The sequence below is a fragment of the Molossus molossus genome, unplaced genomic scaffold (assembly GCF_014108415.1).
Source record: "Molossus molossus isolate mMolMol1 unplaced genomic scaffold, mMolMol1.p scaffold_m16_p_6, whole genome shotgun sequence".
NCBI classification, from domain to species: Eukaryota; Metazoa; Chordata; class Mammalia; order Chiroptera; family Molossidae; genus Molossus; species Molossus molossus.
This window is the reverse complement of record NW_023425399.1, coordinates 26,151,634-26,169,153: the sequence shown is the minus strand read 5'-3', so window position 1 is coordinate 26,169,153 and position 17,520 is coordinate 26,151,634. Positions and strand designations below refer to the sequence as shown.

At 51.3% G+C, this 17,520-nt stretch overlaps 1 protein-coding gene across 1 annotated transcript in view; it reads right to left on the bottom strand.

The window, feature by feature from the left end:
* TMC2 (transmembrane channel like 2) overlaps nt 1-15,876 on the bottom strand; it is a 60,373-nt gene extending 44,497 nt beyond the window's left edge. Inside the window, exons 1-4 of the mRNA XM_036245499.1 lie at nt 15,835-15,876; nt 15,188-15,235; nt 8,145-8,463; nt 5,321-5,473 (exon numbers count right to left, since the gene is read on the bottom strand). Of these exons, the coding sequence (XP_036101392.1) occupies nt 5,321-5,473; nt 8,145-8,463; nt 15,188-15,235; nt 15,835-15,868 (554 nt within the window). The 5' untranslated portion in view covers nt 15,869-15,876. The remainder of the gene's footprint in view (nt 1-5,320; nt 5,474-8,144; nt 8,464-15,187; nt 15,236-15,834) is intronic.
* Nucleotides 15,877-17,520: the final 1,644 nt, after the last annotated feature.

Genomic DNA, 17,520 nt, shown 5'->3' with positions numbered 1-17,520 from the left:
TAGAGTGGGAGGGAGAGAGAGAGAGAGAAACATCGACGTGAAGGGACACATCGAGTGGCTGCCACCCGCACAACCAACCAGGGCCGGGGACAAACTGCAACCGAAGTACGTGTCCTTAGCGGGAACCGAACCCGGGTCTCTCCGGACCGCAGGCCGACGCTCTAACCGCTGAGCCAAACTGGCCAGGGCAAGAATTTTTTCTTTTTAAATCCTCACCCCAGGATGTTTTTTCATAGAGTGGGAGGGAGGGAGGGAGGGAGGGAGGAAGAGGGAGAGAGGGAGAGAGAGCGAAATGTCTACTGGTTGCCTCCTGCACAACCACAACCAGGGCCCGGGGACGAATCACAACCGAGGTCCGTGCCCTTGACCAGAATCGAACCTGCGACTCATTGGTCTGTGGGCCAACGCTCTAACTGCTGAGCCAAACGGGCCAGGGCTGATTTAAGAATTTTGATGGAGGAATGAACCTCTTGTGCTTGTGGGGTCTCTGACGCTCTCCTGTTTGCGGGGTTCCCATACATCCACATATATTAAATTTGGCTATTTTTCTCTTGCTAATAAAAAAAAAAAATTGATGGACACAGCAAGCTAACAGTTTTACAGCAAACTCCTTCACATACGTGACCCAGACTGTCTTCCTGACCAGAGACAGGGTTTGAGTTATGGCAACATGGGCTCCTGCCCGCACTTCCCAGTGGCTGCAAATCTCTCTTCTGTAAGGTGTTTCTGTCCCCTCCTGACAACAGTGTCCTTGCAAACTGAGGACAAGAGCCACATTCGAGAAATGTTCAGTCATTATTTCTTTGAAGACTTTCAATCCCACCTTTTTTCTGCTCTTCTTCTGGGTCCCAGTTTTCTCCTTTACACCCAGGGCAAGGGATTTGGAGGAGACACTGATGCTGATCATTTCTTATAGCCCCACAGGTCCCCGGGGCCCTGTCACGCTTCCCCCGCCACCTCGTCTCTGTTGTTCTGTTGTTCAGGGTGGTTTCTCTGCTCTACCTTCAACTCTATTACTTCACTCTGTTCTCTGCATTCTGCTGTTGAGCCCAATTTTTGAGTTTTTAGACATTTCTGTTTCATTTTTTACTTTTAAAATTTCTAGTTCTCTATATCTTCTATTTCTTTTCTTAGCCTTTTTTTTCTTCATTTGTTTCATGTGTTCATAATATAATGGTTTCTTTAAAGTTTTTTTTTTTAAATACTTTTTTGTTGAGTTTTAGAGGGAGAGGAAGAGAGATGCATCCGTGGGCTCCCTACTGCACGCCCCCCACTGGGGCTCGAGCTGCCCTGACCAGGATGGAACCCGTGACCTCTTGGTGCAGAGGACAACGCTCAACCACTGAGCCACACAGGCCAGGGCTCTTTAAAATATTTGTCCGATAACTCTAACACCTGTGTCATCTTGGTATTAGCATCTGTTGATGGCTTTTACCATTCAGCTTGAGATCTTTCTGGTTCTTGTTATGACAGGTGATTTCCAAGTCTGGACAGCTGGAACGTTACCTCAGGAGACTGGGCCTCACTTCAGCCTTGTGATCTAGCAGGCGTCCCCCGACCCTGCTCCAGGAGGCAAGGGGGGAAGCTGCCTGGTCACTTCCAGGTGAAGGCGGGGTCTTCACTTGGCCGCCTCTGACCCGCAGGGCTGGGCAGGAGCTCCCTGTTACTTCTGAGCAGGAGTGGGGGTTCAGGCTCCCCACCAGGTTTCTATTCATATCACCCTAACTAGGAGGGACACCTTGTCACTGCCAGGTGGTGGTGAAGACCAGACTCTCCATGTGGCCTCCACTGACGCCATGGTGGGGGGGGCTCCCTGCTGCCCAGTGGGGCTGGACGTCCCTGCTCCCCACTCAGTTTTCTCTGACATCTCCTGGCAGGGGTGTTGGGGGCACCGTGTTATAACCTGCAAGGAAGAAAATCTGGGCTTCCCACTTGAATTTTGTTGCTAGGGGTGGACGTGGGGCTGCTGTCTTGTTTGTGGGGTTTGGCTGGAATAGGGTTGTTATTGTCTAAATGTTTTCTATCTTGCTGGGCTGTCCCTTTCTCGGTCCTTTGGCCAGAGAGAGCAGACCTTTCTTCCGGAACTTCCTGTCTATGTTGGTCTTTCTGGGTTGCCAGCTTCTCCGGTCTGGAATACACAGGCAAAAAGGACAGAAAGAAATCCCGGACTCCACGCCCTTTCATGTCTTTGGTCTCGAGGCCTTAGCCCGTCGGCCTGCATCTCTGCACTTTACAGAGTCTCTTACGTTTGTTACATGCAAATGTCCGAGGTTGGATTTGTACTTAGATGGGTTCCTGGAAGTGGAACTTTTTGTCTCTCAGAAGAAAGCAAGCCGTTCGGATAACGTTCTGATTATCAGGCTGCTGACAAAGCTGAGGGACACAGCTGTTTAATTCTACAATTAACGCAAACATCCCTGCCTTGTGGGCACTAGACACTCTTTGGTCAGCATCACAGCCCACCTTGCGTCATTATTAATGATGTCCATTAATAATGCCTTTTCTGATTCATCTTTGTTCCCATCCTCATGTCTCAGGGCTCAGCATAGTGTCTGGCACAAAAGACATTCAGCTTTAATAATAATAATTGCTATTTATTAATTCCATATTATGTACTGGGCACTTCATACAAATATTTTGAATTTGTCAGGACAACTCTATGAAGTGGAAATTATTATTCCTATTTTACAACCAAGGAATGAGAGGCTCAGAGAGGTTAAGGGGAGGAAACCAGACGAGAGAGACTGAATGGCCAGCCAGGCCACCCCAGGGGGTGGGGGGCAGAGGTGCGAGCGCAGGCTTGCCCCAAGTCACTGCTATTGCTCCTTCCACCTTGCCAACCTCTTTTGATTGTCTACAAAAACTCTGCCAGGTCAGCCAGCTGCCCCAGTGGGCTAGAGACTGGGGTGCCCAAACCATTGCTTCTGAAAAAAGAAAATGTAATTGGGGGATGCTATCTGCTATTGAAGACTTTACCGCCACACAGGAGGCAAAGGGGTGCATTCCGGAATGTCTGGCAATTCTGGAGAGGTGACACAAACCAAGGATGCAGGTTCTAGAGCTAGGAGTCCTGAGTTCAACTCCTGACCAGGCCGCTTGACTCACTGTGTGACCTTGGGCAAATCCCTCAATTGCTCTGGGTCTCAGTTTGTTCACCAGTAAAATGGGGATAATGATAGTAGTCCCCTACACTACAGGGTGGTTATGAAGATTAAATGAATTGCTACACATATAGCACTGAGGCCCATGCCTGGCACACAGGGAGCCTGAGCACCTGTTGACTATATGTATAGAAAGAAAATGAATCAGATGTGGTTTTGCAAACGAGCATCCAGTCCAGTAAGGGGCAGTGCCTGGGGTTCAGAGGGGCAGCAAATAACAGCCTGAATGCGAAGAGGGGCAATGGGGACTTTGCTGCAGAGGAGACACTTGGACTGTCTTACAGGTGTGTCGGAAGTAGCTAGGTGGGCTGGTAGAAAGCAGAAACCTTCTAGGAAGAGGCACGGGCTGGAGTGAAGCCCCAGAGGCTGGAGAGCCATAGACTTGAGTCTGGGATAAGGAGTCTTGCAGGAGGGAAAAGGAAGGAATGAGGTCTGGAGGGAGGAGACCACTGTTTGCAGGGGAGACCTGCCCCCCTGAACAAGTGAAAGAGACAATTCTTTCTAGCTTTTTAGGCCTTAGCCACTTCGCACCCCGCCAAGGGCAGGAACTGCTCATCATGCTTAGAGGGGGTGTCAGACTTCCCCTCTGGACAGCTGAATAGTCCTGGGGGGTTTCATGGTCCCCGAGACTTCCAGCCAGCGGGGATCTCATTTCCATAAGCATCAAGGTTGCTCTTTTTCCACTGTTAATAAAAGATGTGTTCAGGCGACACCTGAGTGGGGATGAGGTTCTGTTGGAGCGACAGGTGGCTGTTCTGCTCTGGCTAACAGGAGGAAGAATCAGGCCCTGAGGGAGCAGGGGGGAGACACTAGGCAAATGGGAGAAGCCACTGCCTGGAGCGGAACCTACAGCCCAAACCGTAGCCATTTAATCCAGTATATAAAAAATTGCAATTTCCATATGTGATCAATATAAAAAGTATTAATCAGATGTTTTACATTCTTTTTGTACTGTCTTCAAAACCCAGTGTTCATCTTGCGCCACGCGTGATGATTAAATTTAAATAAATTAATGTAAAACAAAACAATGCAGCGTCCCAGTCCCACTAACTGCTGTTCCGGGGCAGGTTTGGAGCGTTTTCGTCCTCTCGGAGGTTCTGTGGGTCAGCACTGGCCTGGAGGTGCCCAGGGGGGCATTTCTTCCACAGCCGCAGCCGCGGGAACCTTGGCAGGGTCTGCACCATGCTGGGCAGCCGGTGTCTTTGCTATGCCACTTGGGGGCAAACCGAGTTAAAATAAAACGGCCAGTTTTATAGGTAATAAAGGAGAGGCAGTTGACTTGAGCCAGGAAGAAACTCAGGTGTGAGAGGAGCCAGGGAAATGGCCTTTAAGAGAGGGAAGGGGAAGGGAGCGTCACCCCAACCCTGTGGCAGGAACGCGGAGGAAAGACGGGGAATGGGAATTGTGGATGGGAATTTTTTAGTAGAAAAACAGAAGTTAAGCCCTGTGACTCCTGCTCTTATCTCAAAACTGCAGTAGGCGCTCAAGAAGCATAAGATGCTGGGTGTGCCAGTGTCGCATGGAAATCAGAGGAGCGGCTGAGCTGCCCGCAGGGCCCGGGCGGGCGGTGTGCGGGGCTGGAGCGATGCTCACGGGGCTGGAGCGATGCTCACGGGGCAGCGCAGCCAGCTTGGCCCCGTGGTAGGCATTCGGGACATGTGAGCAGCTAAGACGGCCCCTCCCTGCTCTCCACAAGTGTGAGCTCACTGCACACGGAGAGATTCTGGGTGCTTAACACACGAGAAAGGTCTAAACCTGTTGAGGTGGGGGGTCATAGAAAGCCCTGAGGAAGGCTTGTCTGTGCTGGGTTGTGAGGCCAGCGCAGAAGCTGCCAGGTGAGGTGGGAGTGAGACAGGGACCGCCAGGCGGTGGCGCTGGGCATAGACTGGAGCACCATGGTTGTCTGCGGCGGGCTCTGCTCCACGCTGGCCAAACAGCAGGGCCCCAGTCAGCAGTCACGGCTCACACTTCTCTTGGCTGTAATGGCATCGCCCCTGGCACTGCGCTTGTGCTGGGGCAGAAGGGGACCAAAGGGGGGGGGTGAATTCCCCTTTTTGTCAGCCCCCTTGGGCAGAGAAGAGGAAGGAACTACCATGCCCATGAGATGCAGTGGAGCCTTTTGGGCGTTGAGAGGCCCTGGCTGACCACCACCTGCTCACCTGAGCTCTGCAAGCTTCTTCGCCATGGGCCAGGGCTTGTTCCGCATGGTGCAAATGAGCTTCTTCTTGTCTTCCACCTGCTCCAGGATCTGAGCTCGTTCCTCCTCGGTCAGAGACTCCCCCCCAGAGGCGCTGGAGGCCAAGGAGGGCGACCTGGAGGAGAGCCAGGGTGGAGCACAGGAGAGGGGCAAGGAGGTGAGTATGGAATTGGAGGAGCCCATAGCAGGACAGACCGGCTATGTGCCCGACACTCACTGCTCTGACCGCCCCTCACAGGCAGTGAGTCCCCTCTCCTGTCAGAAGAGGCCACAACTCTGTCCTGTAGCTCAAGGCACTGGGAGGGATGCCTCCCCAGATTCCACCCTCCCAGTCCTCCCCACGGACCACACTCTAGCACAGTGCTGCCCAGTAGAAACACAATGCGAGCCACATGCTGTCATTTTAAATTTTTTAGTAGCCGCATTACAGTGGTAAAAGAAATGAGTAAAATTAATTTTTAATAATGCCTTTCACTTAATCTAATATATTAAAAGGTATAATTTCAACGTGTAACCAATATGAAAATTATTAATGTGTTTTTTCCATTCTTTTTGTACTGGCTTCAAAGTCTAGTGTTCATCTTGCACGCACGGTGCCTGTCAATTCAGACATTCAATTTTCCTTACACATATTGGATCCGTATTTGAATTTCATAAAACTTATAATTGAAAAAGTAGATTCACATACTTCAATTTTTGAAACATACTTAAAAGTTTCCCGATAAATGAATCAAGCGGCAGAACATCATTTTCTTTGACATTTGCATCTGCATTGACAAAATCAGTTTGTCTTTTTTTTTTTTTTTTTTTAGAAGAAATGCTTTGCCTTCAAAGGAAACTTGATTTCAACGCTACATCTGTCTGTCCAAGTTAAGTAAATTCACTAAGTCTTGTGTCAACTCTGCATTAACATCACATTAACATGAAATCGAATTGGAAATGTAGTTCCTTGGTCACGCTAGCCACCGTCCAAGTGCCCGGCAGGTGGCTGGTGGCTGTCGTATTGGACTGCACAGCTACGGAGAACTTGCGCAGGAAGGGCTGTGGTGTGATGACCCTCAGCATCTCATAGACAGGACTGTTCAGAGTCTTGTGTGTGCCCCTCACAGCCTCCTTCTGTCAGAAGAACAGTGACTCTCAGCTGAGTGACAGTGGCCAGGGGTAGGAGGGTAGGGGGACTGGAGAAGAGTCCTGCCAGGGCAGCCTTCTCAGCACGTTCATTAATGGGAATTCAGGATGTGGGCTTGTGTTACCATAGGTTTTAGAGACATACTGCAGCAGTCTCCATGAGTTGTAGCTTCTGATGAACTCCTGAGGAGCAATGGAGGTGGAGGGAGGTGGAGAGGAGGGGCCCGAGCTCCTGAACCCTGAAAGCCTAGAGCACGGGGATTTTTTTTTTACACACCTCATGCACATCCCATGATATCTACCTTTGGGTCTTTGCATTGGGTGTTCCCTTAGTCTGGGGGGCTTTCAGTTATTGCCCTTTCCAATTCCACCTTTGCTTCAAAATCCTTATTGAAATGCTTATCTTCTGCACGGTGGGACCCTGGTGCCCCAGGCCCCCGTCAAATCCTTTCTCATATACATACTGCTTTCTGCCTTGTCTTATGGTGACTGGTGCCCGCGTCCTTTCTCCCCTACTAGTCTGCCAGCATCTGGGGAACAGAGCTGAGTCTTTGGCATCTATGCCCTGCCACAGGCATGAGTGAATCCTTGTCGGCGCCCCTTACTTTGCACCTGCCATGCAGACACCTGTGGTCTGTTTAGGATGATGCAGCCTCCTTCTAAAGTTCAGGACACTCTAGGGCCCATTAACAATGCTTTCAAGTTTCCTTTAAGTTGTTAAGGGCTCTTATTCATCCTCTACCCTGTTAGCTCATGTCCAGGGACAACCAGACAGTAGACAAAAGCCCTGACTGAGCCAAGGAGGGCTGACACCGGTAAAAGAAGAGATCAGTGACCCCATTTGAGGGCCTGCGTTCCATCTCTGTGAAGGTGGAGAGGTACCAAGGACAACAACAGGATGTGGGCAAGGAGGGTTTGTTGGAACCCAGTGGGAAGGAGTGTCAACTTCACACTCTTAATACTTCCGACTGTCTGCAAAGCTTCCCACCCATTATCAACAAGGATCCTTCAAACATCCTGAGAAGTGAGCAAAGCAAAAGAGGGAGGCAAAGAGGGGGAGCTGTTCCCTCAACACAGGGAGCAAAACGTGGGACTAGAATCCCGACTTGTTGATTCTGTAAGCTGGTTCTGTTCACCAACCCACGTGTGCTAGTGCGAATGAACAGAGGAAACAAAACAGACCAAGCAAACCCCAAATCCTTGAACTTCAGAGCTGGTGGGACCCTCGAAGGTCTTTGAGATCAATGCTGCATTTCACAGACGAGGACACAGGCCCAGACTGGGGAACGATGCACTTGAAGCCCTCCGATGACTCCCAAATCCAGTTTTGTCATTTCTATCAGCTCTTCTGCACGAGCTGTGGGGTGTCACCAGCTGGAATTCAGGCGACTTGGGATCGTGTCCCACTCTGCTGCCCTCTCACCTCCCCACTCACAGCTTCCAACTCGCAGGTTGAGTGGAGAGTGCCCAGTGACCACTCCACCTGGAGGCTGTGATCCTCCTCCGGGTTCCGCCTCAGATGTGGAGAGGTGGGCAGGGCTGCCTATCCACCGCTGTGTGTGTTTGGGGAGACCAGGCCCTCGGCAGGAGCGGGAGAAAGACCAGCAGGAGAAGAGAAGTGTGACTGAAAACACACCTGAACCAGAGTCACAACACACCTGTGCTTCTTCAGCTGCTTCCACATCTCCTCCTTCCTCGGCACCTCCTTTTCCTTCTTTGAGGGTGCTCTCTGCTCCTTGAGGGAAGCCCTCCCATCCTTCTTCTTCCTCCCCTCCCGGGTCCTCTGGGCTGTGCTCCGCTCCTGTCTCCCCAGCTCCTCTGGGTGTCTCCGGTGCTCCGCCTGCTTCCTCCTGGGGGAGTCTGGCCTTGGGCTGCCCCTGGCCCGCTTCTTCTGGCCACTGGGGTCTCCTCGCCTGCCTGCCACACCCTCTGCGTTGGGGGCTTGCTTCTTGGAGGGTCTCCCCCCGGGCCTGTCACCTGCAGGGGCAGGAAAAGGACAGTGCACCCAACTGTGAGAAATCAGATGTTCAAGATGCTTCCCAGAGCTTGTTGGCTCCAAAGGCCTCTTTTGAAACCTCTGGTCTGGGATGAAAATTCATGTCTCTTTCCTTTGACCATTGATACTCCTACACGCTCTTGCTATCCTCAGGTAGAGCTCTAGGCACATGCCTTTCCTCTTCTTGGGTGTGCAGTCCCTGGAGTCAGAGTTGAATCATCTCCTGACCCCAGGTCAAGGCCAAGTCTGGGCCTCTGTTTGGTCAGGCTGGACCACAGGGACAGGAAGGGCCCAGCTGGCTCCGTTCTCCAGGGGCTTTCTCCCTCGCGTGCCCCTGCCTGGCAGGAGGGAAAGGAAAGGAGGTGAGGCAGCAGTCAGCCCAGGTCCGGTTCCCCAACACTGCTGTGCAGGGCCACAGGTCAGTCTGGAGCTGACTGGGAGAGGGGAAGGTGGACACTACTGTTGTAGTGTTCGGGGGAAGGAATGGATGAGGCAGCGTGAGCAGGATTAGGGTTGGCTGGTTTAAATAATTTTTAAAAGACCCAGAATAGCCTACATAAAATTGAAGGAGAAGAACAAAGTTGGTCAACAGACATTATCCAACATCAAGGTTTGCTATAAAGCCACAATAATCAAGGCAGTGTGGTAATAATGAGAGAATAGACAAATACACCAACAGAACAGAATAGAGAGCCCAGGAATAGACTCACATAAATATAGCCAACTGAGCTTCGACAAAGGAGCAAAGGCAGCTCAGTAGAGATAGTCTGTTTCACTAAATGGTGCTAGAACAACTAGACATCGCATTACATGCAAAATAATAATCATCATCATCTAGACACAGACCTTATACCTTTCACAAAAATTAACTCAAAATGGACCATAGATCTAAGTGTAAAATGCAACTCATAAAACTCCCAGAGGATAACATAAGAGGAAATCTAGGGGATCTTGGGTTTTGCAAAGACACTTTGAATATGACACCTAAAGCATGATCCATGAAAGAAAAAAATGAATAAATTAGACTTCCTTAAAATTAAAAAGTTCTGCTCTGTAAAAGTCACTGTTAAGGAAATGAAAAGACAAGCCATGGGCTGGAAGAAAACATTTGCAAAACACATATCTGACAGAAGATTTATATCCAAAGTCTACAAAGAACTATTAAAACTCAAAAATAAGAGAACACTCAACTAAAAACGGGCAACAGATCTGAACAGGCACCTCCCCAAACAAAGCCACAGGTGGCAGACAAGTATATAAAGAAGTGAACATGATATGTTCATGGGAATGAAAACAAGAATGACTTACTAGAATGACTAATTCCGATAGACTAACGGCATCGATCGCTAGTGAGGATGCGGAGCAACAGGAATTCTCGCTTATTGCCCACAGGAATGCAAAATGTGACAGCCACTTTGGAACACAGTTTGGCAGTCAGTTTCTTACAACACGAAGCACAGGTTTACCATAGAATTTTGCAATCACACTTGTAGGTGTCTACCCAGATGAATTGAAAGCTGTGCCCACAAAAACCTGCACGTACATGTTTATAGCAGCTTTATTTGTAATTGCCAGAAATTGGAGGCAAATATTATGTCCTGTAACAGGTGAATGAATAGATGAACTGTGGTCCATCCAGACAATGGAATGTTATTTGGTGATAAACAAAATGAGCTATCCAGCCATGAAAAGGCACGGAGGAACCTTAGTGCATATTCCTAAGTGAAAGCAGGCAGTCTGAAAAGGCTACATGCTGTATGAGCAACTACAGGACATTCTGAGAAGGGCAAAACTACAGAGGCAGTGCCCTGGCTGGCTGGTGTGACTCAGGTGGTTGGAGCATCGCCCCGTGCACCAAAAGGTGGCGGGTTTGGTTCCAGGTCAGAGCACATACCCAGGTTTCGGGTTAGATCTCTGGTCAGGGTGTGTATGGGTGAGTACAGGAGGCAACTGACCCATGTTTCACGCTCACTTTGATGTTTCTCTCTCTCTCTCTCTCTCTCTCTCTCCCTCTCCCTCTCCCTCTCCCTCTCCCTCTCTCTCTCCATCAATTACAAAAGTGTATCCTCCAGCCCTGGCCGGTTTGGCTCAGCGGTTAGAGCATTGGCCTGCGGTCCAGAGAGACCCGGGTTCGGTTCCCGCTAAGGGCATGTACCTCGGTTGCAGTTTGTCCCCGGCCCTGGTTGGTCGTGCGGGTGGCAGCCACTTGATGTGTCCCTTTCACATCGATGTTTCTCTCTCTCTCTCCTCCCACTCTGAACAAAAAGTGTAAAAATGTCCTCGGGTGAGGACAAAAAAAAAAAAAATTGATAAAAAAACAAAAGTGTATCCTCCAGTGAGGATTTTAAAAAATATTTAAACAAAAAAACATAGAGCTAGTAAAAAGATCAGTAGTTGCCAGGTGTGGAGGGGGAGGGGCGAGGGATGACAGGTGGAGCGCGGGGCATTTTTTTAGGACACACTAGTCTGTCTGATACTGCAACGGTGGGTGCATGACATTATGCATTTGTCAAAACGTGTACAGACAACACAAAGAGTGACCCCTAATGTAAACTGTGCACTTGAGCGAATGATAATGTATTAATACTGGTTCATCAATTGCAACAAATGTACCACACTAAAGCAGAATGTTAATAATAGGGCAGTCTGGGGAGAGGGAGAGGGAAGGAAAAAAGACTGCATACGGGAACTGTGTATATTTTCTGTGCAATTTTTCTGTACATCTAAAACTGTTCAGCTCGGGCTAGAGAGAGACCACAGGACAGAGTGAGAACCGAAACCATCAACCCTATGCCCAGATGGACACAGAGGACCCAAACTACACTTCAGTGTCTATATTAAGACTTTGTGCTCTATCTGTCTTCATTAACATGACTTTATTTTTTCGGGAATCTCCTGCCCAAATGGCTCACTATAGCATTTTCCCACAGATCCATCAACTCTTCAATGAAAAGCATCATGGACAATTTGTACCCTAAGACTCTTTGAATACTTTGCCTCATAATCCTGGCCTTGCTGTTTATTGTGGGCTGTTATATCATGATTCCTACCTAATCCTAACCAAGCCTTCACTTTGAAAGACATGCCTTAAATCAAACTTTCAATTCTTAATAAATTCTGACCTTCCCTTTCCCTCTCTGAGACACTGCCAAAACTTTGCCTGTAAGAAATAAATCAGCTTTATCTTATCAACAGGCTGTGTTCTTGATATTTAGGGAGCCAGCTTTTGACAATAAATTAGATAAATGTATTTTTCTTTTAAAAAGAAGAAATAAATGGCATACTAAAGAAAAAAGGCCATGGAAATAGAGAGCAATGAATTACCATTGGGATGGATGAACATGTCTCACTAAGAGCTGATGTTTACTCTGAATCTTGAAGGATGACCGAGAGTTTGCCAAGAGAAGAAAGAGGTAGAGCCAGAGAGGGGGTGGTGGTCACAAGGTGGAGGGACTGTGAGCAGAGGAAAGGGATTGAGGGGTCCCAGTGGTGATGCTGAGGGGTCTGGGACCTGGTTTCCCAGGCAGAGCTGAGTCTCGGGTGAGATCTCTTGTTGGGGTGGGGAGTGGGGAGAGAACAGGTTACCCGGAAACAGTACCTGCCCATGGGAAGTTGGGTTGAGATCTGGGGCGTGAGGGTGCGGCACTGCAGATGTTTTGCAGGATGTGGCCGGCATGGATGGATCACACTAGCAGCAGTGAAGAGACCGTTGTGGGGAGGGGACACTGGTTCCCAGTCGGTGTAGGGCAGACCCTGTGAGCCTGTTTGCTGTGGTCGCTTCACTCGTCGTGAAGGCCAGAAGAGGCACCAGGCAGGGGTCTGACTCCACCACTAACAATCTCCATGTCTCTGGGACTCGGTCTCCAATTGCTGCAATTACTGCAGGGACTGATGAGGCAACTGGTATAAATGAGCATGTTGAAAGCATAGAGTGCCATTTACAGATTCGAAGACAGGCCACCGTGTTTTCCTTGCCCAGTCCTGCCCTAACCTCTGTCTTCTCCTTCTCACCCTCTATGGGAAAAGGGGTTTTGGCAAGACAATGTAAAGAAAGGTTATTTGGATATAGTGATAACTCATCCAAGTCAGGAAGCTGGTCAGTGTCAGCCAGTGAGGAATGGGTTGTCTTATAGATGCTCGTCCATGGCTCTGGGAGGCTCGGCCCCCTCTTGGGGGAGAGATGGAGCTAGAAACAAATCCACTCCCTCCAAGGACGTGGGAGGAGTGTGAGACAGCCTGTGTCACCACAGCTGTGACCCCAGAAGAGCGCAGAACTGAGCTAGGCTCTCAGTGCAGAGCAGCGAGCGAGTGGGCGAGGGTCTCCTGGGCCCTCGTGCAAGACGGGCTCCACGTTGCTTGAAGGACTGGATAGGGAAGTCAGTCTACGTTTGCATCCGTTTCTGAACTCTGTCCTCAATCAGCTAACAGAATGGTTTTCGTTTTGGTCATGAACTACACCAGGCATCTGGGACAGCTAACTGTACAGAGAACTTGGGGGAGGAGGTGTTCACACATTTTTTTCAAGCTACAATTTCTGTTGTAATCTCATTTCCCAACAGAATGAAATGCATGAGGAATGAAGGAAGCAAGCCCGAACTCGCCTTTCAATCTCCCCCAACCGCCCCTACACAGAAAACAACTCCTTTTTGAGTTATTTTTTTCATAGTTTTCAATGGACTCCGCGTGAGGCATACTTTAGGGGCCGGAAAGGCAGCTGCCATGTTAGGAAGACCTCCTAGGCCAGCACGCACTCCCTGACTCAAGCACGTGTGTACCGGACTCGAGTCAGATCACCCAGGGCAGAAAACAGGCCGAGCAGCTGGAGGGCTGGCTCACCTGCACCTCAGTGACCTTCACGGTTAGAGCCTTCCCCGGGATATGGGATATGGGAGGGGGCTTCGGCCCCTCCTCTTCAACTCATGGAATAACAGATTGCGGTTATTTTGAGGAAAGACCTCTGTATTTGCAGAGATGATTTCCTCCTTGTAGAACGTAAGGTGAAGGAAAGGATATCAGGGCCCCTCAGAGGGGACTCCAGAGATTTTAATTGGAATCTTTGTGTAATTGGGTTTCAGTTTATTTAATAGATTCCCATTATTTAACTTCACTGCATCCCTTGACCATTTGGATCCCTGGAGCAAAAAGTCTGACCCATTTCCTTTTGTTCTACGACAAAGAGAAGGTGGCAGGGGATAGGTGTGTGTGTGTGTGTGTGTGTGTGTGTGTGTGCGCGCGCCCCTGCGGGGTATTTCAGTAGGAAAATGTGTTTCTTTTGGTTGTTTTTTTTTTATCCTCACCTGAGGACATTTTTCTTAGAGTGGGAGGGGGAGAGAGAGGAAGAGAGAGAAAGAGAAACATCGATGTGAAAGGTACACATAGAGTGGCTGCCACCCGCACAACCCAACCAGCGCTGGGACAAACTGCAACCAAGGTACATGCCCTTAGCAGGAACCAAACCTGGGTCTCTCTGGACCGCAGGCCACGCTCTAACTGCTGAGCCAAATCAGCCAGGGTGGAAAATGTTTGTGTTTTAGGCAAAACAACTTTCCATTCAGTCCTTCCCAAGGACCATTTGCCCACAGGTGACCCGCACAAGGCCAGCCCATTCAGCTGGGGTGGAGGGCAGCCGGGAGCGTGCGGAAGCCCAGGGACGACGAGGGGAATGGACTGTGGAGAGCCACACCCAAGCATCCAGCAGGCAGCCACCACCAGCGGAGCTGACCCCTCTCTCATCCGGCCACACCGAGGCGCTTTCTCAGGCCGGCTCTCGTGTCTCTGGAGGCAAGTAAGGACTGGATGGGGAGGCCGGTGGGGCAGGGAGGAGGGACAGTGACCAAGGGGCAGCTGGAGTGTTGGGATCCAGTGTTGCCTTCACACCTCCTCCCCCCTGCCCGGAGCCCTGGCTCCTAGGCACATCCCTTTGTCACGGAGCTGCCTTCCAAAGACTCAGGCCCCCCGCAGTGGGGAGCAATGGGGGGCAAGAAGGAAGGGCTTGGCAGAGGAGGCAGATGAGGTGGACCTTGGGGCCAGCTCCCCCATGTACTGTGTGCCAGGGTGGGGGCCAGAACAAGTCCCTTCCCCTCAAAATGGGCTGGGGAGATCTCTTCCACCTCCTCAAAGTCCATCGCTCCCCAAGATTCTGACTCCTCACCTACGAGTGGGGACCTGCCTGGGATGTGAGGAGGAGAAAATGGCATTGTATCCAGAACACATCTCATGATATGACAAGCAGGACCCCCACCCTGGGGGCACGGCTTCTGCCCTCCTAATGGCAGTGCAGGGCCTTCTCTCGGCCCTTGATGGCCTCTGGCTTTTCCTAGAGTAGGTCGCCCTCTGGGAAAAGCCCTCTCTGGCTCACAGGAAAGCTATGGCCACATTCTGGATGGGAAGGGGCATGAGCACTCACTACCGCTGGCATTTGTGGAGGCTGAGTGTGCCCGGTGGCAGTCAGTGGCCTGGGTGCGTCCTGGCTCCACCCCCTACCAGCTGCCTGCAGGGCGCTTCCCTCCCCTTGGGCTGGTGAGGGCTCCCTGCTTCCCAAGACCCAGCTCGAAGTCCCCCTGGGGCTGAGGGCAGGCCCTCCCTGTGCAGCATCCACCCCCCTCCAGTTAAATATCCGCTTGGGAGGGTTCCTTACAAAGAGCGGGAGGGAGGGACTGTCAGGCTGAGCGGCCCTGCAGGCTCCCGGAAACCACCCCACCTCACCTGTGCCTGGAGAGCCGCTCCTCGACCTTCCTCTCACTCCACCTCCTGCTGTAAGAGATGGACCGGGATGAATGGCTGACCTCTGGAAGGTCCCCCTCCCGGCCCCACCCCCATCTCACGGTGGGAACCCACCACTGGTTTGCAGTTGCCTCAGCCCGGAACCTGGCTCCCATTATTTTACTAACAAGCTCCAGAATCCCCAGCCTTGACATTTCTGACACCCTGGAAAAACCATGAGGTCAGAACATCCTCACAGCCCCCTGCCCCAGACAGACAGAGACAGGCAGAGGAGTGGGCTGAGGCGATTGCTAAGGAAAGACAACTCTCACTGAGGCTGCGGGAGCCTGAAAGAGCCTGGAGGAATCCGCCTGCCTCTGCAGCTCAGAGCTCAGCGTTAACACACGGTGTTGTCCACAGGTCGTTTTAAACTCGTCCAACAGTGGAGCAAGGAACGAGGGCTGCCTTCACCTCGCGGACGAGGCAGGGAGAGGTTAGATAACCTGACTGAGGTTGTTCAGCAAGCAGGTGGCAGGCCCTGGCCTCAAATCCAGGTCCCTGTGTCTTGAAAGACCCTTTCTGCTTCCCTGTCCCCTGCTGCTACTCAGGAACCCTGGGGGCGGGCCCTGCACAGAAGGGGGCAGACTCACCTTCCTTCCCCAGGCCCTTTGGCTGGTGGCTCATGGTCAGCAGGGCTGGCTCGGCCCCACGCGGGCTCAGGGGGCTTGCTGGTCCACGTGCACCTTCAGCCTGGGGTGATTTTCTGCCCTCATGATGGCTCGCCTCCCCTCAGCCCAAGAGCAGTCAGGGCTCTGCGGCTTGATTGAGATTGAGTGTGGAGGTAGGGAAAGGGTGGGAGAGAGGCAGGAAGGAGGCGAGGCAGTGCGTTCCCAGCCCTTCAATCCGGTCGCACACTCCTCAACTCAGGTTTCCCTGGAGGGAGGCGGTGTAGCCTCACCTTTCAGGCATCACTTACAACACAGGGGCCCTGGAGGGGCCAGGAGCTGCTGCTCATCTCCACTTGCAAGGGGAGGTGTGGAGGCATCACTGGGCCCTTCCCATCCATCTCGTCCCAGATTGGGACAAGGCGCCAGGGAAGTTCTAGGAAAGTTATCTCAAAAACTCTGTTTAAAATGCAAATTCCCAGGAGTACCACTGGGCATTTGAGTCAGTAGGTCTAGGCAGGGCCCCAGGACTCCGCACTCTGAATCCCGATGTAGTGAGTCCTGAGCCCTCAATGAACTGTTCCCACTCCTGTCTCCTGCTCACCGGCAGCTCTGTGACTGCTGCCCAGCTTCAAAAAAGGGCAGCTTTGGTGCTCTGAAATCATCACCAGAGTTTCAGAGTGGACACTCTGGAAGACAGGCAGAGGCCCCGAAGTGCGGGACCCTTAACTCGGGGTCCCTGGACTCGGAGTCACAGATGGAATTTTGTGGGTCTGTAAACAGGGATGGGGGGAAACATTACATTTTTACTTTTCCTAGCCTTTAACTGAAATTTAGCATTTCCCTAAGACTGCGTGATTTAGTCCCCAGTAGAGGTCACAGATCTTTTCATGCACATCACGCCGTGGGGCTCTCAGAACACCCTTTACACTCATCTCTGCTTTGAGCCTGAGACCTGCCCAGACCTGCCGCGTAATGGTCAGGAAGCACGTGCATCGACCTATGACAGATTCTTCAGAACTGTTTTGATACCTATTTCAGGATCACTGGTCTCTCTTATAATCCCAGTAATTGATCTTTGGATTTAAAACCAATGTTTTGAGAAGGGATCTGTGGATCTCACCAGGATTCTGAGACACAACGGGGTTAAGCACCTGGCCCCCCAAGGCAAGTCTCAAGTGGATGTAGCAGACAGACAGACATGGCCTCGAACCCTCTGCTGACCTTGGTAAAGGGAAGGGGCAAAGGAACCACCACAGGAGGTGGCCCCTGAAATGCACACACAACCCTAAAGCTTTAAACGTTTTATTTTTGTCATCTCGCCTTTTTCTCTGATAGGATGGTTCCTGCCCCAGGGTGCAAGGACAGTGAGGGACTCTTATTCTCCTCTGTCCTCCAGCTCTAGCCCTGGGGCGTTGGGGGCCTGCAGCCAGCCCCTCTCCCAGCTGGACAGTCCCACTGCAGGGCCCAGGCTGGGCAGCAACAGGCGCCTGCCCAGAGGGATGAGGAGGGGCTTCCTGCCGAGGGCGCTCCCAGCTCTCCTGCCCCCTCCCCTGTCCCCTGCTGAGTGAGACCTCACAGCCGCTCTTTGCCCTGCCCTTCCTGGTTCCCTCTTGTCAAAGGGGGAAGGCTTCCCGCCCACCTTCATCTCCGGAGGATTCCCTTGTGTTC